Genomic DNA, 24,922 nt, shown 5'->3' on the forward strand with positions numbered 1-24,922 from the left:
CTTCGTTTTCTATATAACTAAATTATGCTACAAAATCTCAGTGTTTTTACATATTCATGACAATGGCAGTGAACTAAACTAATCATTTACATTGTCAAAAGGACAAAATCAATGAAAAATGAAAATTTAACTTATAATAAATATTCTATAAGAATCTTCACGATTCACACATCATCAACAGGTTTGGCAAGACATTAATTCTAAACCCTGTGTAGAACATCACAGTGTGTCAACAACAGACAAGACATTCTACTTTGCATTTGCTTTTGCGATTCATTAAGAGAAATACTAACCTTCCAGATCTCACTATCAATCTTTCCCACTGCAAAATCACTCCACTGCTGTTTCTGCACCATTATTCACACACACGCACATAGTGGAAACAGGGTTGGGGGATCAAGGGCATGAGGGACGAGAAAAACAACACAGGGTTGTTAGATCACATGACCAGCATGTGTGTGTGTGTGTGTGTTTGTTTGTCTTTTGAATGTGGGTGACTGTGTGTATTTGGTTCTGATTGAGGTTAGATGTGATACAAATAAGAGTGAAGTGAAAAAAAAATATTTACAGATGCTTTCTGATTTCTAACCAGTGTTGGGTGTAACTAGTTACTGAGTAATTAGTTACTCTAATTTAATTACTATTCCTTAGGAAGAGTAAAGTAAGGGATTACTTCTGATGTAGTTGAACTAAATACTGTGTTATATATTCAATAGTGGAAATGACATCAAAATTATAAGTCTAACTTTGAAATGTATGCTTTAATGTATCCTTTTCACATTTGTATACTTTGTTCAGTAAAAAATAATAATTTATGAGGCTATTTATTAATTATTGAATGAATTAAAAGAGCCGTTTCATGTCTTTCCTTGAATCAATTGTAATCAAGGATGATATAGGATATAGAAAGTAATTAGTAATGTAATTAAATACTTTTTGGAGAAAGTCATTTGTACAGTAATCTGATTACACTATTGAATATGTAATTAGTAACAAGTTACTTTTTCAGAGTAACTTACCCAACACTGTTCCTAACCAAATGATTCTGGAATGATCGATGAAAATGAATAATCAGAATTTTTTAGTTGATTGGAAAAGATTTGGGGGACAAAAGATACTACAGCACAGACGAAAAACTTGAAGAGTTCTGATAAATTTAGGGTGCCATACATGTTCTCACTTGGGTATTTCAGTTAATGTCACAACAAATGCTTGGAAATCTAAATTGATATAACCCGCTGACACACTCAAGCAAAAGTAAAAATACAAAAAAAGGCCTCTATTGTTCCTTTCATGCGTTCTTTATACACAATTTGGCAACAAACCAAGTCCTCAAAAATGTGCCCCTCCTAAAAAATTCTGATGCATCGAGAGTCATTTTGGAATCAGATCATGACAAAATACAGCTTTTAAAACACTGTAAGAAGAATCAATGAAAGTACATTCTCATGCATTTACAGGACACGAGATCAAGGGACCAACGAGAATAGAAGACAGAAGTAGGGTTGGGAATTGTTTGGATTTTATCGATACCGATTCCAATTCTGATTCTGCTTATCGGTTCCGATTCATATAGATTCCCAGTTTCGATTCCACAGTTGAAGTAAAACATTTAGATATCAACCTGTATGGTCATTAAGCCTGATTATCGACTTATTTGCAAAATATATACAGTGTATATTTTTGAGCACCGTTTTGTGTATATTGATAGATCTGGATTGAAACATGCACTTGTTTCTCGTTTTATTTAATTTTATAATTCTATTTAATTTATCTCATTTATTACAATATTCATCTATCATTTATTTTATTATTCACTTTTATTCTTATTATTTGTTCCTTACTTTCCTGTTGGGAGTTGTATTGTGTTTAAACTGATATAAGTATCCATTGGTCTCCATCTCAAAGTAGTAAAATATTGCTAATTTTCATGAGGTCTTTTATCGAGATATCAGCAGATCACGCAACGTGTGTACTTTCTGAAATATGCACACAGGAATTGATAATAATTCAATTTTAATCTCAAGTTTCTGATTCCTATTCCTTTTGTTTCCGATCCGATTACTAGCCTTTCGATTTCTATTTCGAAATTCAAATTGGAATTATTTTTTGATTTCCAACCCTACAGAAGAGAAAAGGACACAGGAAAAGGGGATCAGGTGGAGGAGGAGAGACAAGTAGAGGACGAAAGAGGAGAGGAAAGGACAGATGAGAAAAGGAGAGAATAGAAGAGGAGAGAACAAAAAGTGACCTAGAAGAACAGATACCTTGTCTTCCTCCCGATGGCGTGTCTCAGAGTTTCTGTCCTTTCCAGGCATTATCTGCAGGGATGAGGAACGAGGCTGCACACATACACAGTTTTGTTTCTTATCATTTTGGCTGGAAATTGAACAATGATTTCTATTTATTAAAATGCAACATTCAATTATTAAGTGATTCTTCTCATGATTATTTTATGTGGGAGCTAATGAATGACGTAAAATTATTTACAAGGAGTGATTCATAACAAATGTCTCATTGTGTAACACCTGAATAACAAATGACTTAATGTGGAACTAAAGCAACTGCTAATGCACTCGATTAAGTTCTATTTTGCCACTCAGGTGCATAAGGCAAAGCAGTATCTATGTGTATAAACAACATTCTTAAATACAGCCCATCACACAGTTGAGCCATACCTGTAACCATACAAATCATTTACCCAGATCTATAAATTCTTCAGAAACTTGAATACTGTCAATTCTATGATAACCTATTATTGGCTAACTCATGTTCGCAAAGTTATAATGCTTTAATGTATTGTAATTGGTCAGAAGTTTAAGAAATATCCATTTATGTTTTGGTACATGAACAGCTACAGAATTGCAGGATATGCCCATTGAGGTTTAGCTTTTCGGTAAATGGCTTACTGATGAATTGACTTACGAAGTAGCAGCTGTTGACAAATCCGCAGGAAGGAACATTCCCATCAGAGGACGAGTTTGAAGAGAGAATAGGGGTGGGGTCTACACAGGAAGAGGAGGGGATGGGAGCCGGGTCAGAGGAGCTGTCGGAGGTGGTGCTTCCTGAGCGACTAGACGCTCCGAAAAACACATCGGCGTGAGACATTGACTGAGAAAGAATAAACGATACAGAGGGTCAATCTGGTGGATTTCTGTTTGATTTCCTGAACAAAATAGCCAATAAGAGCAACTAAGAGTAAGTGGAAGCCATCCGTGTCTATTTTCAACCACATGACTTCATATCTCATGCACGGGTTTGTCCGTACCTCATGATCTGGGGTGGGCGAGGGGGACAGGGAGCCTAGTGAGTGTTTGCGGCTGGCATGGCTGGGTCCAGTTGCCACTGGATGGCATGGGGCGGGTCTCTCCCACTGTGTGGTACCCGTTGGAATGTGCCAGTAATAAATACCAGCCATGTCTGTCATCATCTTCCATCCTGGAGGCAAATCAGGGTCTGTCTGAAACGACTGCTCGCCCCAGATATCTGCAAACAAATGATTTTGGACATAAGCCCAGGCGTGGTCCACACCTGTCATTTAAGATATGCGAAATAAGACTTTTGTTACAATGTGCAATGGGAAAATAACCGTTACTATAAAGAAAAAGGCGTAACACACACACAAATATACCTATAGGGATGCAGTGGAACGATACGGTTGTGATCACTTTTAGAGCAATTTTTTCAGATGATGAACAATAAAACACTTACAGTCCAACATCCAATCAAAACACATACCAATTTAGAAGGGTTGTGCATTTCAAATGTGACAGTGTAGCACGCAAGCTAAGAATAAACAACGATACTGTCTGTTAGTGTGGTCGCTAGTTACTAAAGGATTGTTCTTAGTGTGAACTCCAAACATGCGGACGACAGATTTGATCTGTTTACAGGGACATTTCAAGTGGCAACATAATAATAAAACTATCTGTGGAAATGAGGACCCTGTAATGTCTAATAGAATTTTAATCGTTATGAATGGAGTTCACACATACCACATGTTACTTATAGCAGTTAATGGCTGTTAAAGTTAAAATAAGACACAACGAAGCCAATAACTCAAAAGTACAATAATTATGTCTAACATCTTCTTGTTAGAAATCTTTGATAGACTATCATTATTTTATTTTATTCTATAATCATACATAAAAATCCCTTCCTTTCATAAACACAAACACGAACCCGCTACTGTCTGTTCTGTCTGTCATCGCACAGCAGCTGGTGATTTTTGTTTCGTGTTTCAGATGTTAGTAAGAGCCTTATTCACGCTTTGAAATCCGGGCAAGGAAAACCACTGGAGTCTCTTACACAACACACATGTTGAACAGATTCATGACAGGAAACACATCCTCACAAAAGCTTAGACGCCTTAAAATTGATTGTGTAAGTTTAAAAGAGCTCTCAGAGGAATTTGTGTCAATCTTCACATAACACCACCACAAACCTACGATCAGCATTGTTGTTTTAGATGTTCGCTTGTCAGGGATTAGAGGGTGACACAGGAGTGGATTTTCAAACCTCTCCCATCCTACTCCCACAAAAAAATCCCGTTCCATCCAAATCCCACGAAAAAACTGTGGGGAAATCCCATCCCGTCCCAATCCCGGAAGAATGACTCCCATACCCATGTTGTGTTTATGTAACTTATTTACATGCTCTTGGTGTCCACCAACTGTTATATGGAAGAATATTGGTTGGTATTTTGTGTATTAACAAATGCAATACGCAAAATGGCAATGGAGTATGTAAAATGACAATGCAATTGTGCTTTTAAATATACATTTCAAATAACATATGTGGAACATCAAGTGCAAAATGAAAATAAAATACATTATTTAAATTAATATTTTGATGCTCTTTAAGTTTCAAAATTACAATTAAAATGCATTCCCCGGATTGATTATATATGTTTAAGATAGTCAAGCAAAACTATAGCAAAATGAAAATTCAAATGTTATTTTCCCTAAATGCATTAACATTAACAGGTTGAACATTTGGGATTACATTTTGATTTACAAACAGCGCGTTGGGTGTTGCAAAATTCAATGTGGACTTGAAAATGCATTTTGAGCAGGCCACTCCGCCTTCACGCAATGACTCTGTATCGAGAGGGGGCGTGGCCAGCTCAAAATGTATTGTCAAGCATCACACGGTTATGTGCGGCGGCAGAGCTCATAAAAACATTAAATGGCATGCACACAAATTGTTGTTTTAAGATTATTACGTGTCTGTTATTATGATAGAACTAGTAGCTACATCGCTAGAACATCTTGTAGAGAATGCTCTGCCTTATCAAGCAGTTGAATGTCTCATAGTCACTATAAGTTGACTTTCTCATACATGTTTTCATCATCCTAGATAACTTCCGGTTTGTGTTCGGCTAGTGTCTAAAAATAAAACTATTTATAGGTTATTTAATTTATGTTAATATTCATTTGTATTATTATTTTGCTTTACAATAATTGTATTAAATAAACGATTTGTTGAATTTTGTTGTACGTTCATTTTATTAAATAAACTATTTGTTGAATGGGTCCTGTAGTTCGGTCGCATTTAGAAAAATGTATGGTACATTGAAATCCAGCAGTTGAGCTTGGTATCGGAGTCTAAATAAATAATATTTATTTTGATTGTTATCAGAAAAAATCTACAGGCACTCTATTGTTTGTGAATGTGTACCGAAGGTTCAGTCGGGGTCACAAAAAAGCGCATGCGTAGTACTGTTTGTTTATATTGTTAAGATGATACCGTCTATACTGGGAACTGCTGTCAAATGAAATTATAATGGTCCCTACCTACTGATAATGTGTTGGTGGGATAGGAACCAACAGAACACTTCAGCAACTTGCAGATTACTTTTTGAAACCATTGAATCTTGAAACAGGCCTAAAGCTACACATAAGTAATTGATTCAATGGTAAACAGATGATTATTCATAATGGTATCTGTAATTAAAACCATTCGATTTTGTGTTGCTTTTTCAGCAGGGAAACAACTGTTGAAGCTTTAGTTGAAAACGTTGTGCCTGGTTAGGACACAGAGTGATAATCTGTCAAATAAATTTGATTTAATAAATACCTGCTGTTTGGTCACATAAAGTGAATAATAATATAACAAGGCTGGGTGAGTTGAGCAGTACAGTGTTTCTCGCTTCAGTGAGAGTTAGAGATTTTTGACAGAAGAGCGAAACAGGTTGTGGCCAAAACTAGCTTGTTCCCAGCATGGCAAGCAAACACAACAAGTGCCCATTAGAGATGAGAAACAACGAGGCACTGCGGTATAGTAACAGTAAATTCTTTCTTATTTTAATATTTAAAAACCTAGTGAACTGGCAGCTTAGTTTGATGTGTTGACGTGATTTCGGGACATATTGAGAACCCCCTCCCACTTTATAAACAGCCAATACCTTTTACATCACTTCACAACCTGGTATTTGTTATGAAGCTGAAGTGGAGATTGATTTCCTAAAAATCATTGATCCGTGTTAGCGAAAGACTGAGTTTTGAATGCTTATATTTTCTAAATGCAAATTTGGTCAAGGTTTTAGACCTTAAATGAGGTATTAAGTTTATATATTATAAATATTAGAGTATAAGTTTATACATATTTTAATATTTATGTCTGTGTGAACTGGCCTTTAAATAAAAGATTCTGTCATCATTTACTAACTCTCAAGTTGTTCCAAATCTGTATAATTTTCTTTGTTCTGATGAACCAAACAGTTCTTGACCACCATTGACTGCCATACCAGGAAGAATTTCAATGGTAGTCATAAGTGCCCCAGAACTGATCGCTTTCCTACATTCTTCAAAATATCTTATTTTGTGTTCAACAGAACAAACAAATGTATAAACTATTTTTCCTACTATGGTAGTCAATGTAGGCTAAGAACTGTCTGGTTACAAGCATTGTTCCAAATATCTTTCTCTGTATAAATACTTTTTTATATAAATTTGGAACAACTCGAGGGTGAGTAATTAAATAAAGAATTAAAATTTTTGAATGAACTGTTCCTTTAAGCAGATGGGCATTATGGGAGTTGAAGTCCCTGATGCATAAGTGGGTCAGCTACCTTAAAACATCACTGCAGTACTGGAGAGCACAATCTTCATGGACACAATCACAACAAAACTAAGAGGATGAGGATCGATTATTTTCTGGACATTATTTAAAAAAAAACACAGTAGGGATGGAAGACACAGACACACACAGAACAAGAAATAGTGGTAGTATACACTAACTACGTTCAACCTAGTTTTCTATGCTAGATCTAACAATCGACCCACTTTGGTTTTATGTCTTTGCTTTCCCCATCTTTGCAGTCTATAAAGCATGTCCAGGCAGAGGGGGAGGGGAGCACAGCTGTAAAATTCATGCACACGCACACACAAGGAGGCATGAACATACTGTATGCACAAACTTTGATATTCTGCACACTGCTCGAGACACCCCTCGCTGCATCCTCTCTGTCTTATCTGTCTTTTCTCCGCCTGCGTTTATGAGCATGCACTGCACACGCAAGCGAGATGCGTAGCTACATGCGCAGCACTGACTCACGACCACACGCACACACGCACGGTACCTACCCTCGTAATTCACTATAACAATGGCCAGCATGTAGTCATTACCCAGCATCATGACTGAGCAGTTGCGAGCAGAGAGGATAACATGAGAAGAGAGTGAGGGAAAGCAGAGGTACAGCCAGAGAAAGACCGAGAAAGAGGGGGCGAGCGACTGACGGAGAAAGAGAGGGAGTGTGTCGGGGTGGAAGAGACAACGAAAGCGGCAGAGTGTGTTTATTTCGGTTTATTTTCATCCAAATCGGACAGGCAGGAAGATATCGGCATCCTGTCTTATGTGACAAGCCATCGGTTGTGTTGACATTCGGACACACCTCCCTCTCAAAAAATTCCGGTCACCCCGGCAACCCCGGGATCATTTTTCCTGCAGAGTCACCCAACGAACTATCACGCAACCTAGCAATCATTGCAAGCTAACATCTATGTGTAAAACCAGTTCACACCTGTCCAAAAGCCAACTTGTGGGCCAAAAAGACCCGCCACGCACCTGTTAAGTTATCCTGTCTGTGGTGATAGAGATATAGATTAATACTGTCCCAATGCCAGCCTGGTATAAGTGACAGTTGAGGGCAGAGATGATGCTTGGTTGTTACCACAGAAACAGCTTCACTAAAACCATGTAACTTGTAAGAACCACATATAACCCACCGTTTAAAATCACAGTTGCCACCAAATAAACTAACCTGCAATGAAAGCGTAACATATGTCTTCCTTTTTGGGCAACGTATCCCTTTAAAATGCACTTATAGAAGTCGTCCTTGTGTTTATTTCTTCTGTAGTAAACAAACTGACCTTTCAGACGTGATTAGGTATCACTCAAAGTCATCGACGCGCTACATGGAGTCACTCAAGGCAGTGCAAGCCGTGAATTTAATTTATGTTAAAAGGTCATTCATTTTTTTGTTTCCTTGAAACATGACTAATTGTTTTGCTAGATAACATCCTAATTCACATCCACACCGTGTTTTTATTGTGTAGCAAAATTTGATGTTTATGAAAGGGAAAATGCGAGTATTGACAGAGAAAAAATGGCTTGTAAACCTAAATTTGTGGTCGGGAGGCGACGAACCGGATGACTTTCTAAAACGCTTAACAAACTAAGTTCAACATACCAGGGAAGCCCAGATTTCTGTTGAGCCTTGTTATAAACACTAGCTGGTGTTTAAAGAACGAGTCCGATCATCCATTATAAGAAAATAGTTTAACGTAGCCTACCGAAACAACGACCAAAACCAAATTTCTATTAAACCTTAATTGTAGTTAACATAAGCAACTGTTAAAAGAACAAGCACTTGTTCCAGGGATAACAATGTCTCACGTTAAAATTGTTTAGCGACAAACTAAGAACTTAAAACTTTTCTATTATCATGTTTATGTTTGATATCAGTGATAAACAAAATGTATTAAAATTGGATTCCCGTTGTTTTGGTATGTTTAGCTGTTTCCTTATAATGGATTTTGGGAAAGAAACACTTAGCGTGAGTCGTTTACTGTTTAAAAGGGCTCATTCTTTTAACAGAAGCTAGCGATAGGTGTAAAGAAATTTGGCCATACCTGGTCTTTGTTCAGGTCGTTAACAGAAGTAGTAAAAATAGTATCGGTGCTTCCCTACATCCCAGTAAATAATCCTGATTTAACGTACATATCACAGTAAATTCAAGGCAAAAACACTTCTGGTGTGCACAAATTCTTAAGCTTTTCACTATAAAAAGTGATTAAATTTTATGAAACTTCAAATAAACACCGTAATAATAAAATGAGAAAATGAATACAGTATACAAAGCATTTTGAAGTTACCAGATGAATTTACGATACTGTATTTTTTTGACAACTTTTTAAAAAATCGACTTTTCCTCTCACCTCTGCCATAGAGCCAAACAAGACGCTTGCTTACAAACACTAGCCTTTGATTACCTATCACACTCCAGTGAAGAGAAAAGCCCAAATACACAAAAACCCCAGTTCCAAACCACACATACCTCATGTGTCCGCCATATCCACTACATGAGGCCAAATCACACACACAAAACCGCAATGGACACCAGCACATACACATGCCAACACACTTGTACGTACCGCTCTCCTCTGGTGAGCCTAGCGATGCGCTGTCTTGTGACAGTGTGGTCCAGCTGGACTCCTCATCGCTGTGCGGAAGGTTCTGGATGCGGTTTAGTGCGCGGTCTGTCTTGGCTCCCGTCCGTGGTCTGTCTTTTTTCGTCTCAGGTGAAGAAGAGCAAGACGAAGAGCCAACAGACAGCAGGGGCGTGTCCTCGGGGCTTTGCTGTTTCCTTAGAGACGTGGGAATAGGATTCTTCTCCTTCTCCAGCAATGGTTTTGTGACATCATCCTGCACATCAGGCAGGTCATATGACAGGGCATTGAGGCACGACTCCAGGTAACTCTTGGTCTTAAGGTTGTCAGAGGACTTTCTGTCCGAGACAATTTCGTTTTTCTCAGAAAGAATGAGCAGGTCGTCACAATTCTCCAAAGGCTGAACTAGATTCTCTTCATTAGTGTCATCATTAATCAACTCATTTACATCCTCATTAAGCTCATTATTAGGGTCAAAGTCACTGTGATCGACATCAGTGTTTGACTCGCTGTCAAGGCTTAATTTCTCAATGCTCAAGTCGTCATCAACATTGAGCTCCGATTCCTCTGCCGTGTTTCCATCTTCATCTTCTATGGTGGGGTTTTTGTTGTGATCCTGCTGTTCCGCCGCTTTACGTAACTGATTTGCGCCGTTTTTGGCCAGTTTCGGATTGGCAGAAGATGACGATGGTGGCGTCCCTCCTTCACCGAGTCCCATCGCGCTCTGAATGCTTGTGAGGGCGTACTTCTTTCGACACTTGGGGGGCGTGACCTGGCCCTGTTTGATGACATCGCCACTGAGCAGCTGATTGTGTGAGGAACGCAGGCTGAGTGAAGTGGGTGGAGTTGCAGAGGGCCCGTTGTGATTGGCTACGTCCACAGAGGAGGAGGAGTTACATGGTGGAGGTACGCAGACTGACATCATGGCTAAGAAAAAGCAAAAGAGCAATTAAAAACACATGCAAAACAGTGCAAAAACAAATAGTGTATTATACATAACTCTCTTCATTCACTAAACATAAATCGAAATTTTTGCCCACTTACTTTTGAAACGCATTTTCCTAATCTTGTTTTTCTTTCTCTAAAATTACTGTCAATTACTTTTCAATGTCAGTTATGAGGTTATTATGGAAAATGCTTTCTCATTTAATATCCATATCATTTAAAAAATTGCACAAAGACAGACTGAAATTAGTCATGAACATGGTTTCAAGATTAAATGAAATCTACTAAAGATCAACATTAAGACCAATGTTCATGAAAAGTTTATTCCTCTCTGTTCACGTAACTCTACGGACTGCGCTGCTGCGCTATCAAACTGAATTAGCACATTGAAAATCAAGTTAAATCATTCATTGCTCACTCACAACCCAGTCTTTCCTGCTCTGATGCGATTGGCGACAAAATTAAATCAGGTCCACACTGAAAGAAAAGTTCACTAAACGCTCTCAAGGAAGATTCATATGGACACCAGAGTCTTTGTGAGAGACCAATGACATCCACTTAATTCAACAAATTGCATAAAAACACAAATCAGATTCTGAGGGCTGTCTGACCTTGGACAGGTTTTCTCGATGAGCCTGGGACGTTGTCAATGTAAATCTGCAAGAAATAGCACAATGAGATTCTTACATCATCTGCATAAACTTGACAGCTGCTTTGCTGCATGAACAGACAGCTGCATTCTATGAGAGCATCCTAATCGATTTTGAAAACTTCACATTTAATATAATGGTCCAATAGACTTAAAATCAGAATACACACAAATTTGTTTAATAAAAACCTATTTTACGCTTTGGAACAGATAAATAGTATCACTCGACAACATAATACAACTTTAAATTCAGTTTATGCATTTAAAATGTATTAAGGCACAACCGATTATCTTTATATAACATCATTTTGTAACACACACGCAAACACAAATGCACACAACTAATTAAAATACATACTACACATATAATAAGATGAAGCACACAGACAAGCACACTCACCAGGGAGCTGAGGATTGTGGGTATTTCCACAGAGCCTCCTGTTCCATTGTGTAGAATCAGTGCATCATCAATGTTTCGGACAATCAGCACCAGCCGAGTATGTTACCATGGAAGTACTTGAGAAATGTATTCTGAACAAAATAAAACAATGACAAAAAAGCATTTAGAAATTTTTAATGAATGTATTTTTACTCCGGCCATGTCTGAGCTAAGGTTATTATGCGTGTGTGTTGGGTTTGATGGGACATCTCCTGATGTGTGTGTAAACAGCATGGGGTGGAAATGTGCTACTGGAGTGCGAAGACAAAAATAACTGTCAGGGAGGAGCCACAAACAAACACATACACGCACACACAGTCTCAAAGGGAAACACATTTGCAGGTAGAAAATGTGAATTAAATTATTATCTAAAAGGGCATAGAAATCTAAAACTTCCCCCAAAATAAGAAGGCTGATGTATAAAATATCCAAGATGGTTCTGTTGACATAAAAAGAAATCAAGCTTATTTGTATATATTGCAGTGATTTCAATGATGATTTTAGCTTATACCTCCTTTTTGCAAATTGCTAAACCTCAGGCCAAGAACAGTACACTCTAAAAATGGCTGGGTTATTTTTAACCCATACCGCTGGGTTGAGTCCGTTGGGTTGTTTTGTTGGGTTATTTTTCCACATGTTAAACACTTTTTGGGTAGTTTTATGTTTCAAGGTGTTGGGTTAAACCCGCTGGGTTAATGTGCTGGGTTGTTTCTGCCGCTGGGTTATTTGAAGAGTCTCGAGCGCTTACCGCCCTGAAGACGTTGAGTGTACTTCGCAACTTTCATTTTTATAAAGAACAAAGGGGCAAAGTCACTGGCTAGGGCAATTTAAAGCTAAGTATTTTTACGTTTTAATTGAATATTTATTAATATTAAAATAACTTGTAATGTTTTGCAAGGCAACAGTGTCTTAACTAACATTAGTGATGTAATTTAGACGACCAGCAACTGTTACCTTAGATCACCATTACAAATAAATTGACCTCGCATAGTCCTGGGAAGATGCGCGAAAATGCGAATTAATACAATTTTAGTGAACCCCATCACATGTAAGCGAAGTTTATGAACTTTAGTGAGAATTTAACAAAATTTGAGTCAAACCTGCGAGTGCCCCTCGAGCGCGGGCAAGCATTCACGGTTCAGGAACGCCTCTCTCTGTGTCCACTCTGGATATTAAGCGGCCAGTCAATTATGTTGCTCCCTCTGTTTTAAACCAAACATTTCAAGGTTTGTGCATATGATAAAGAAAGACGAGTGTGGTAGCCTGTATTTAATGAGTTGATTTGCTGCACGTGTGGTTTCTTAGTGTATTAAGTGGTGTAATTCATAATGTATTATACATAATTTATATGTCTTTAGTTAGTTTTATTAATTTACATTTGTTGCTACATATTGTGGAGTATTTTTATTAGTCATTTATAATGTTATTTATAATGCTTGTTAATGTTTGATATGAAACATTTCTATTTATTATAATTAAACTGTTTTCTTCTAAAAATATTGCTGTTACTGGGTGTAAAAGTTGACATTTTTATTAACAATTATTTTTACAGTCAAATAAAAATTATTTTTTTAAAAACAAATGTCAATTGTCTTGATTGACAATGAAGTACAGAATAAATTAAGAATAACCCAGCAAGAATAACCCAGAATTAAACACATTAATAGTTAAAATGACTACATTTTTAGTTTTTTTCAATAACCATGATAAATAATTATCATGTGTAACCCAGTATGCTGGGTTACTTTAACCCAGCATGTGTTCTGTCCAATATTTACCCAGCGCTGGGTTGCCAATTGGGTTGTTTTTACCCAGCCATTTTTAGAGTGTATCTTTGTTTGTCAGTTTAACTCAAACTGTGCATTAAGTTGGCTTGTTTACTCCAAGAACTATATTATTGTCCACACACCAACAGTTGATAGTGTCATGTTTCTTTTAAGCTTGTGCGGTGCAGTTTCACATGTTAAGTGAGCAAAACCATTACATTTCAATAGAAATGGCTGTCAATGTGTAATCGTTCATCAGCTGGAAATTTTAGCTATTCACTTATTTTTTTATAATAACAATGTATAGATAATTGTAACACACACATACACTGGTCATTCCAGTGACACAAAAAGAGCTTCATGACGTTTCACAAAAAGTCAAACTTTTGGTGTTAAGGAATACATTTACCGCAGACATGTTATCTTTATTACCTCAACCTTATGTTCACCTCAGTATTTAATAAAATGTATGTAGCACATAAAAATGAAATCTTGAATCTTAGCAATATATTTTGTGTAGTTTACTTTCTGTGCAGACATGAATGAATTATATGAAATATACAAAATAGACAAAAATATATATAAAAAAATTACATATAAATATATTGTAAATTGTCATGCCCCTTAAGTTTTAAGGGTGCTGTTATTTAGCATGAGGACAGGAGACAAAACAGATACAGAAGGAAATACATTCTAAAGATAATAACTAAGATTTTGGTTCAGTTTGACATTTTGTATCCATGTATTTCATATTTTTTGAAAAGCAAACATACAGAAGCAGTATAGTTACGTGTGCGACTGTGTGTGTGTGTGTGTGGTGACTCGTAATTACAGATCTCCGACTGGTGGCTCTTTTATAATCTCTCTCTCTCTCCTTCTCTGTCTCACTCTCAGTCAAGAGGTTGCTAGATTCATAACCTTCAAAGATGATCTGTGTGTGTCTTTTTCAGTACATGAATTAAACCTCACTACAGTAATTCTTTTATGTCTGATCATAAATTCAACTTAAATCGTTAAGAATTTTCTCTGTATAGTAAGTTTTTCAAGTTATGTGTTACACAGATGAAAGAAAATACTGAGGTCAACATAAGGTTTAGGTAATAAAGAGAACATGTCTGGGATGAAATTATTACTGCAACACTAAAAATGTAACGCATTTTTGTGAAACCTTCTAAAGCTCTACTGCTGCAGAAATGCAGCTGGATCTCACAAACACCAATGTTGGGTTTTCAAGTTTTATGGGGACTTTCCATAGACAAAATGATTTTTATACTGTACAAACTTTTTATTGTATCGCCGAACCCTCAGGGAAACCTTTAGAAATGACTCAAAAATGACTGGTATTTCTATCTTTGTAGGGACACTTGTTCCACACACTTTATGGGTTTACAAGGACACACGCACAAACGCACGCAAACACACTCACACACACGCATACATACACAAACAGATACACACAAATAAACAAACAACAGAATGAATTATGTGTTCTGTTCTTTTCCACTCCTTACTTTTTTTAAAGAAATGGATTTTGCAGCACTTTGTAGAGACAGAGTTTGTCATCCGGATGCTACGTCTATAATCATAACACACACACCCTCAAAATACAAGGTCTTTACAAGGAGCATAAACAACAGGAATGTAAGAGAAAGCCGAAGAATTTCTGGCATGTCATTTTCTGAAGGCTTTAATTACCCATCTCAAAAAAGCACATCTCACACTCTCTCTTACACACACACACACACACACAAACACACCTGTATCTTTGCAAGAAGGGAGGTGCTTCTGTCACGTTCAAATGATACGCCACCTCTGCAATAAAAAGAAAAATACTATTAAGTTAATGTATGTGTATGCGTATGTGTGTGTGTTATAATGTCAATTTTAACCCAAGTCAATATTAACCAAAACATAAAACATCAATGAACACATCAAGATTCATTTAGACTTTCTAAATACACAAAGATTCTAACTGACAGTTTTAGCAGCTGAAAAAAACTGCAGTAAATGTACAGAAAAACAGAAGTAAATGTGTCCTGTCGCATAATGTGCAGTGTTTCCCCTACCATTACCTTAGGGGGGCACTCCCCCCTCCAACGGCACCACCCGCCCCCTTGAAGGTCAAGTTAATCTTATTTTATATATAGCGCCAGATCACAGGAGTAGAAAAGAGCGTTTAAGGTTACCTTTCCTACAGAACTTGTCTATACCTTTTTATTTTACTAAACAAACTAAATCACATTTTGGTCTTTATCTTATTTATACGGCGGCATTTCATTTCAGTCTCTACGTTTACAATTCTCCTTTGGTCTCCGTATCGAATTCCGCTCCGCTCAGATGCGTGCGCACACACAGACACGTGCGCTCCGCTCACACACAGGTAAGCACACTCCGACCAGTGGACAAAGAGCGCGTGTCCAACAATATTTCCTGTCAAACACCGGAAAAGCAAGCAGATAAAAATATTTGCGTTTGTAAACGCAAATATAAAATGGCTAAGTAAAGAAAGGACGCACGCCCTGCCCCTGACAGGCAGCAACTGTCCTATCACCACTGGATGACAGGTTTCCGCCCAGCTTGGCTTCGTTACATTCGGACCGCGGGACATAATGAACCATTCACATTATCAGATAATTTCTGTAGTTTGAATTGAGCATCGCGTCTACATAAATGAGCTGTACACATCACACGCACTCAGGGAAATATTTGGCCGATATCTTTGATATCTTCATATAGTGCAACACGCATTTCATTTTAACCCTTTCTGCTCCGTAAATGCTGCTTCTCCCGCCACAGACGCGTCACATTTAAAGACCTGCAGACACCTATATCATGTAAATTAATGGACACTTTTACTGTAACACTTAAGTAAACGAAATGCAGCAGTAATGAAGTATTTTAGGCTGTCAGTCAGTTTACAGTTTGCAATATAGGTTTGTTGCATTATAAACCATAACTTCTTGTATCTACATTTAGCATTAATGATATTAATAATATCAATAGCATGAATAATAAGCATGTTAAGAGCATTTCATAATGACTCATGTTTTGATCTGGGATTATTTAGAATCAGTTCTAGTATGAATGGCATGAAAATGCTACTTTTTAGTAACTTTGTAAGTACTTCTGCTCATGATAAATTATTTTCAGTTGTGACATTTAGTTGTCAGTAGTTTTATTAAAATAGGCCACTAGGACTCTGCTTTAGCACGAGTGCATACAAATTGTTGGTCTCTGAATATAGAATAAATGGCCTGATAAAACATTAGATGTTTTTATATACATATTCGACTGGGCTCAATTGATTAAATATGATTTATTTGAAAAAGTATTGTCCGGACCTCCGCCACAAAGGCATATAAATATAGAAAATATAGAGACCGCACATAGCTCATACGCCCCCCCCCCCCCCCAAAGCCGAAACATAGGGGAAACAATGATGTGTAAATCAAAAACAGAGCTGGGTTCTGTGAAGCACCCCGCTAAGGGTGAGAGAAAGAAACAGCCAGACTGGTGAGATTAAAGCAAATTTATTAAGCGGCAGAAACAGGGTGGAAACGTCAGAGTTATCTGCTTCTCATAACTGTGCATATCTCTGCCCGGCCATAAAAGAGCATTCAATCAGAACCGTGGAAGAAAACCCCATATAAACTCCATTCAAAACATTTCATGAACGCTTATACACTAAAACGCACAGATGTACGCTGGAAAAAGATGCAAAAGCCAAGTCGAGGTCACATTTCAGAGAGAAATCTCGCGCACACACACGCAGAGCTTCATATCAAAGATGTGGTTTCTGTGCTCGCTGTAAAAATTGCAGCCAAATTACAGAGAAAAAAGAAGAAAAGAAAGAGAGATAGTGAGAAAGAGGGAACTGGAGTTCTAATCGCGATAGAAAGAAAAGAAGAAAGGGAAAAAATCCCACAACACTTTGGGTTTTCATCAACATCTGTATAAACAGTCATTTTCTGCACACAAGAAGCTTTGAGATGCATAAATTAGTCCCGTTTGCATTTTCCTCAACACACGTTTTCTCACTCCGATCACGTGCACTCTTGCAAATAATTGTTAAAGCCAAAGTACAACCACAAAATCTGTGATTCTTTAAAAAAATCTTTTTGTAATCTAAACCGAACCATGAAGCCAATTTATGCAGCCTACTGAGTGAATGCTTCTCAATAAATAGTGGGAAAACTGCAACCGAACTTTGAATGTAAGAAGCTCCAATTTTGTGGAGGTCTGTGAAACTGTGGAATTCTGCAGATGTGGAGTCCGTGTGGCAATATCTTATCTGTTCCCGAGTTATACTGTGATATCTTTCTTATTGGAAAGAAATTGCTGATCTAAGGCAAACACAGCAGGCGAGGAGGCCGTTTCTTTGATTCAATATGCTCTGATAATGCTCCTTTGAGGAGTGACAACCGTGTATTGCTATATCAACACTTAATAACCACTATAAGATCAAACGAGATGAAACGCCATAAATCACAACTGTCATGCCAGAGAAACACAGAGCTAGACGTAACACACGAATCAGACATTTGCTTTGTATCAAAACCTAGCAAGCTCCATAAGGAGAAAGCACTTTAAGAACACTGCCGATGCATAGACCGTTTCAAAGGCAATCAATTGTAAGTCATGTCTTATCCACTTGTTGAACCTGATGTCACACACCACCATTTATAGAAGGTCATATATAATTTCCAGGTCCACAGGCTCTATCAGATGCCATTGGCAAGTGATATTTGCCGATATCCACTTATGGTTTATTTCCATAACAAAATCTCAGATGTTAAATCTCACAATTTAGTAAAATAGTGTTGTCTTAGTTAAAAAAAAATGCATGGATGTGTGATATAAACAGCTGTTTAAATAGTTGCTTTACATTCAACGAGTGAAGGCTTGGACTCGGAAATAGTTTTCCTTACATCACGACTTAAAAGGGATAGTTCAGCCAAAAACTCCAATTTGCCATTTATTTACTCACACTCAGGCCATCTGATATGTAGGTGCCATTTTGTCTTGAGTAGAACCATAAAGAAGATTGTTTGGTAAATCCACAGCCTACTATGCTTCATATAATGGAAGTCTATGGGGTCCACCTGTCTAAGAGTTCCTAAAGCACATAATTCCAAAAAGCGGCTCCTGGCAACATGTTGACGTTTTGTGAAGCGAATCGTTTGATATTTTCATTAAACTGAACATCATTTTTAAGAATATTAGTCATAATGTGCAGCCTCTGCACGCAATCTTCTTCTTGAAGTACTTGGTGGCGGATGGCATACCAGTTTCTGGTACGTTTAGCGCCACCTGCAGAAAGCGAGTGTTGAGGCTGCTCATTATGGCTAATATTATTAATAATGGCGTTCAGATTTATGAAAATATTGAGCGAGTCACTTCGCGAAACGTCAACATGTCACCAGGAGCCGCTTTTTGGAATTATGTGCACTAGGAACTCTTAGACCGGTGGACCCCATATACTCCCATTATATGAAGCAGAGAGGGCTACGGATTTACCAAACAATCTTCTTTATGGTTCTCCTCAAGAAAAAAATGGCATTGCCTGAGGGTGAGTAAATAAACGGCAAATTTGAGTTTTGGGCTGAACTATCCCTTTAAAAAGCAATGCCACTTGTATAATGCATGGAATTTTTGTCTATGTAGACATTCCACATCAGCCTCTTAAATCGGTCCATTCTAGTTTGGATGCCTATGTAGGCAACAGAAAGCAGCACAGATCAAAAGATTTTGGACCAGAGCTAATGAGGAGTATTCTTGAATTTATTTACTTTCTTTGTTAATAAGACACATACCAGCAAGTTTGTTTGAACACAGAACAACCCATTTAAGTAGTAGGGACAGAAAACAATACCTAGCCTGGCTCTGAAACAATCACGTAGAAGCATTCTCATACACAAACACAGGGTGTTGTGTGAGTGCCAGAGGCTAGCACAGCACAGGAGCTGAAATGCGCCAAAAAGCCATTTCCTGTTCCAACAGCAGACAGGAATTGGGGGTGGGGGGTGTCACTAAAAAGTCCATCATCCTGAAACATGCGCTAATGCTGAACATCTGGAGTGGGCGTCATTCCTATACACACACACAAACACACTCACAGATATGCAACCAGTACGATCCTGCACCATCACGGGTAATGTTTCAGTGATGTCATCCTGATGGTGACATTCCACGGCTCTGGTCCTGTGACACTGCATGTCATATTCAAAGACACTTCACATTCAACACTCAACACTCCAGAGGGACTCTCTTACCACTGCACTGTCACCAATAAATGGAAACTGTAAGAATGGCACTAGCTAAAAGGGAAAAACAGCGTACCAAACGGGAAGGGGGTGAAAGTCTTTGAAAGTAGAAGTGTAATGGGCTGGGTTTTAGACTTGGCTTGTGTTCTCTCCTTATGTAAATACATTCAAACTCTCAGACTGTGAAGTGTCCCAACTTACTGCACTCATGAAAATGGAGAGAGGCTTTGCAAAATTTTGATCCTTTGAAAAAGCATTTTAGCAAGGGGTGGGTGATATAGCTAAAAACATATATGTGATTTTTGTTTGAATGTTTAGTTGATATACATTTCCTTAAGGCAGCAAAAGATACATCTAAAGTGCATTAAAATCTCAATAGACGGGATGTGATGCAAACACATGAAGTGGACGTGGCGCATCCTGCCTGCTGGGGCAGTATTTGTCATCTTTCTCCAAATTTCTGATCGAAACCAGCACAGACTGGTTAAATTTGATATGAGCTCTTAATCTTGCTGTGAAACCTTTAGAGGACACCAGGTCACAAAGAGCACAACTGATGTGATAAGGAACACAGATCCCAGAACAATGAACAGAGCGGATCGGCTACAATAAACATGCCCTACAAGCCATTAGAACAACACACACATACACAACATCATAATCCCACACTCACACACAAACAGCCAAGGAAGCTTAAACTTCAACTAGACACAACACACAGTGTGAGAAAAGAAAGACATCGAAGGATGCATTGTGTGTTTATGTGCGTGTGCAAAAAAAGTCTTTTCTATAATAACTAGCAGGATGAGTCCATTGTTCCCAGTGCTTCCTCTAAAAACACAGTTAAACTGAGACCGTCGGATGCAGAAACTGGTGTGCGGAGAACTGTTTCAGCTTTAATAGCAGTTTATACAAAGCCAAAATGAAACATTGCCAAATCAATGTTTCATAAAACGGCTTATCGCTCTCTCTCTCAATGTCTTTCTCCTCATTATTTCATATATGTGAAACTCTGTAACTCCTTATCAGATTGTGCAGCAATATATTCATGCTAATGCCTATTAGAACCACAATCTGCTGTTTAATAGCTCAATGGGTATTAGATTTAAGTCTCAGTATACTTACCCAGTCATAGGTTCAATGTTCGAGTCTGACACTGAAAAAACTTGATTTGGCTTGTTAATCAGATTGCTAAAACACTACTTAGCCAGATGTTGTGACTTAAATACCGGCAAGAAAGATTTTAGGAAGATATATCTTCAATATAAATCTGATAAATTCCCTATTGCTGGAAACATATCACATCGCATCTCGTAAGAACTTGTCACTGGAATGAGGAATTTCAACAAGCTCTAAACATTTGGTATTTAGTTTTGTACATAATTGAAAAAAGGTCCAAAATATTAAAAAGGCAAAAAAGTACTAGATATGACATTAACTATTGCAATTAAAAAAAAACAATCATGGAAAATGTCGGTTTAACATCATTTGACATAGAGATGCATCGGCCAATAATCGGTATCGGTCAACGTACAATATTTTTAAAACAGCTGATGATCAGGGCCGAAATATCCTGTCAATCAAAAGAGGACAGGAAAATGCAATGAATATGTGCCGTGTATATAAAAAAAGTTAAGAAACATCACCAATTTTATATTAAATAATAATAGCAATCACATGAATTACTAACTTTGATAAAGTTAATAAATATTAATTTCATCTTCAGAATAGGTATCAATATCCATATTGGCTAATATCACACAGAAAAATAGGCTAAAGGTAAGGTATATCAGTGAAGGAATGTAGTATTGGTGCAAAAGTTAAGTATTGTAGCTTTTACAAGTTAAACAGAAGTTAAAGAGAAGTTAAAAAGAGGTGAAACCATTGCAAAACTATTGAAATTCAGTAACACTCTTTTTGCCCGTACACCCAAATACTTATGCTTTGAACCTGCCAGGGTAAAAAGTGCACAGCTTTGATGCATGTAAATTACCATAAAAATTACCATCTATACCTGACAGCCTTGACAAAACATCTACGTACCCACTCACAAGCTACGAAATATTGAAAATGCAGATTTACTTTCATGCGCGCACATAACCTCCATCTCACCTCATCATTCTGTCAAAAACTCCACCGCAACAGTACAGAGACTGATGTCGACAAGGTTTGCCGAGGGGAGAAGATTCAATTGAATGAAGTTTCTAGAAGGTTAATGTGCAGCGCCTGCATTTGAGTGTTTCAAATCTTCACCTCAGACACTTTTTCTTTTTTTTAATCACAGACTGACAGTCGACAAAGAAGTGGCAAACAGAATAATAAACAAATTCATCCAGAAAAAACTGAGTAACATCAGAACGTTTTCATTGCTCAGAAGTGCATAAAGAAACAAAAAGTATGGTGAGCTTTCGGCTCACATGCCAATGCACAATCACTCTGAACAAACACACAGGAATGTGTGTGTGTGTGTACTCTGTGCAAACATCAACGGGATATAGGAAGTGATGCCCTGATTGTCAATAATTGCGACATTTTATTAGAAGGAGCTATAGAAATTCATCATTAGGCAATGTTAATGAATAAATGATCAACACAATAATCAACTCTGCTATTACCTGCTGAATATTCTGTATTATGTGGATAATCTGAACCTTTTTAACCTTTTTGACCCTGGATCACAAAACCAGTCTTAAGTAGCACAGGAACATTTTTAGTAAAAGCCAAAAATACAATGTTTGTATGTAAATTATCGATTAACTTTTTATAAATATTAGGTAAAGATCATATTCCATTTAAGAAAATGTAAATTCCTATTTATTGTTGTGAGTGGATCGCCTGCTACAGTGCAACTTCATAGGCAATTTTCAAAGATATTGTCCAATCCCAACAAACATCCATCAATAGATAGCTAGTTTATTCATCTTTCAGGTTATATCAAAATCTACATTTCGAAAAAATTTACCCATATAACTGGTTTTGTCATCCAGGGCCACATTTATTGTTTACATTATTTGAAGAATTTAAGATTGACTTCCGCACATGTGCTGTTGGTGACAGTATAAGTGTTTTTCTGTGTCTTTGTTTAATGCCAGACAAATAATGCTTATTACACAAACACAGTTGGTTAGCAAAAGAACAAAACATTCACACAATGGCCTGTAAATGACAGAGCCGTTGGCCTTTCTTTCTTTATAAAAGCAGCCCACTGCTGTCTGCTTCCAAAACCAACAGAGAAAACGATAGAGAAGTAACTGAGAAAAAACAATATGGTGGCCTATTGTCAAACCAGAGAAGAAAACAGATGTCAACACGTATAGATTGGGTATGAAACAGCACTTTCACAATCCTAAATCAAGCTGAAGGCAAGTGTTGGTCAGATGATAGGAGTGTGATATTAATACACAACACACAAAAGAACACAGTGGGACTGTGGCGTTATCCCGTGTTCCGTTCCAAGGACAGGAGAACTGATCAAGGCTGAATGATGAAGGCTGGTATACTTCTCCCTGATCTCTCAAACCATTTTGAGCGTCGTAAGTCGGGGAGTTGGTGGCACAGCCGTGTGTCTCGGCGGCTGGCTGTAAACCACCCCAAATGACTCAATTACCTTCTGGATCCCGCTGACAACATATGATTGTTTGCAATTATTCCTGACAGACGGTGAAGATCTGACAACCTTTTATAGCCAAGGTTTGACAAACCATTTGTTGATTTAATTGGTCAGAAAATGCATAGCAATGCATCGTATGTGTCTGTTATCCACAACTGTGTGCAGAAAGCAACTAGTCATTTAGTTTGTTTATGAGTTTTATCCATATATTTCTAAGCAGCTGCACCCTGTTTAAAATTGTGAAGTGAATCCCAATAATGATTTAATAATGACTGAATACTTTATCAGGCTAAAGCTCACCGTCTGCTGTAACCAAACCTTTATGTGAAACAGAGAAGAATAACCCAACAGTGAGGCCCCTATGTTAAATACCCCTCTCTCAACCATCAGCTGCAGTCTCTCCATGACACTCCTTCTGTCTTTCTCTCTTTCTATCCCCCTCTGACTCACTTTTTCCTCAGTCAGCAAGTCCAGACCCTTAAAGAAAGAGACAGAGACAGAGTGCAGCAGCCTGCTGGAATACAAACCACCACACACACTGTGTGCCAAGAGGACGGTGGTATTAGAAGTGACATCACATCGCGTCCCTAAAAAACACAAAGGCTGCACCTGCAATAGCATATTCTATACGAAGACCGTCTCACACCGATCTGATGTTCAAATAGAGGTGCATGTGTCTGAGTATAAGGTTTGACTATGCTAGTGAGAGACCAATTTTTTTAAATGTTCTCACGAATACAATGTCTGTGAGTCATACATGTGAGGTATATAGAGAAAAACCTACATGTGTGGGTGCCCGCCTACCCGAGCGAGTGAACGAACGTGAGCAATGGAAGATGATAGTGTGGAATAAATCGATACGCAGACACATAAGGGTGGAAAGTAGAATGGATAAAGTATCAACATGGCAAGAGTACGGACACTCATTTTTGTCTTTTAGAGTCTAGCATGCAAAAATAAATAATAATAATAAAAAAACTTAAAAAGTTTCTAAAACGTTAAAAGGCATAATAGCTTAAACCTTGTCCTTTAAAGAATATTCCAGGTTAAACACAAGTTAGGCTTTATTAAAGTATTCATATAATATATCAATTCAATTTCAAATCACTCTTAAAAATCAAAGAAAAATGTGATGCACTAACAATGGAAGCTAACTTAATCAGATGGTTACAAACCAAAAAAGTCCAATTAAAGTAGAAATAATATCTTAAACTTAAAAATACACTGACAAAAATCTGATGGGTTAAAGTTAACCGTTTCTCAACATTATTTGTCTGTTAACGTGTATTACATGAACATAATTTGTATGTTCCCAACTCAATTTTAGTTCATTTGTCATAAAAGTTCCCTTGATCTTTTTCAAAACATTCTTAATCTCAAGAATTTAAGCAACAGAAGTTTGTTATAAAACTGAGCACAAGCTCTTCTGAACAATGTTAGCCATAAAGCTAAAAAACTCATTAAGTAAGTCTTTCTTGTCACCGAAAAACACATAAAATAACACTTAATTAAAAACGTGGAAAAAATGACAAAATGTGTTGAGCTACAAAAACTGGACAAGAAGAAAATGACTTTTGCT

General features: G+C 37.5%; 1 protein-coding gene across 3 annotated transcripts in view; it reads right to left on the bottom strand.

Moving 5' to 3' along the window:
* apbb2b (amyloid beta (A4) precursor protein-binding, family B, member 2b) overlaps positions 1 to 24,922 on the bottom strand; it is a 44,553-nt gene that overhangs the window by 16,799 nt on the left and 2,832 nt on the right. For 2 of the 3 annotated variants that reach the window (XM_056771256.1, XM_056771247.1), the window contains exons 2-9: positions 15,228 to 15,282; positions 11,666 to 11,796; positions 11,228 to 11,273; positions 9,657 to 10,598; positions 3,269 to 3,486; positions 2,926 to 3,111; positions 2,268 to 2,342; positions 294 to 347 (exon numbers count right to left, since the gene is read on the bottom strand). In XM_056771256.1, coding sequence (XP_056627234.1) covers positions 294 to 347; positions 2,268 to 2,342; positions 2,926 to 3,111; positions 3,269 to 3,486; positions 9,657 to 10,596 — 1,473 coding nt within the window. In that variant the 5' untranslated portion in view covers positions 10,597 to 10,598; positions 11,228 to 11,273; positions 11,666 to 11,796; positions 15,228 to 15,282. The remainder of the gene's footprint in view (positions 1 to 293; positions 348 to 2,267; positions 2,343 to 2,925; positions 3,112 to 3,268; positions 3,487 to 9,656; positions 10,599 to 11,227; positions 11,274 to 11,665; positions 11,797 to 15,227; positions 15,283 to 24,922) is intronic. The other variant, XM_056771265.1, reaches the window with a different exon arrangement.

The sequence above is a fragment of the Triplophysa dalaica genome, chromosome 2 (genome assembly GCF_015846415.1).
Source record: "Triplophysa dalaica isolate WHDGS20190420 chromosome 2, ASM1584641v1, whole genome shotgun sequence".
Lineage (NCBI taxonomy): Eukaryota > Metazoa > Chordata > Actinopteri > Cypriniformes > Nemacheilidae > Triplophysa > Triplophysa dalaica.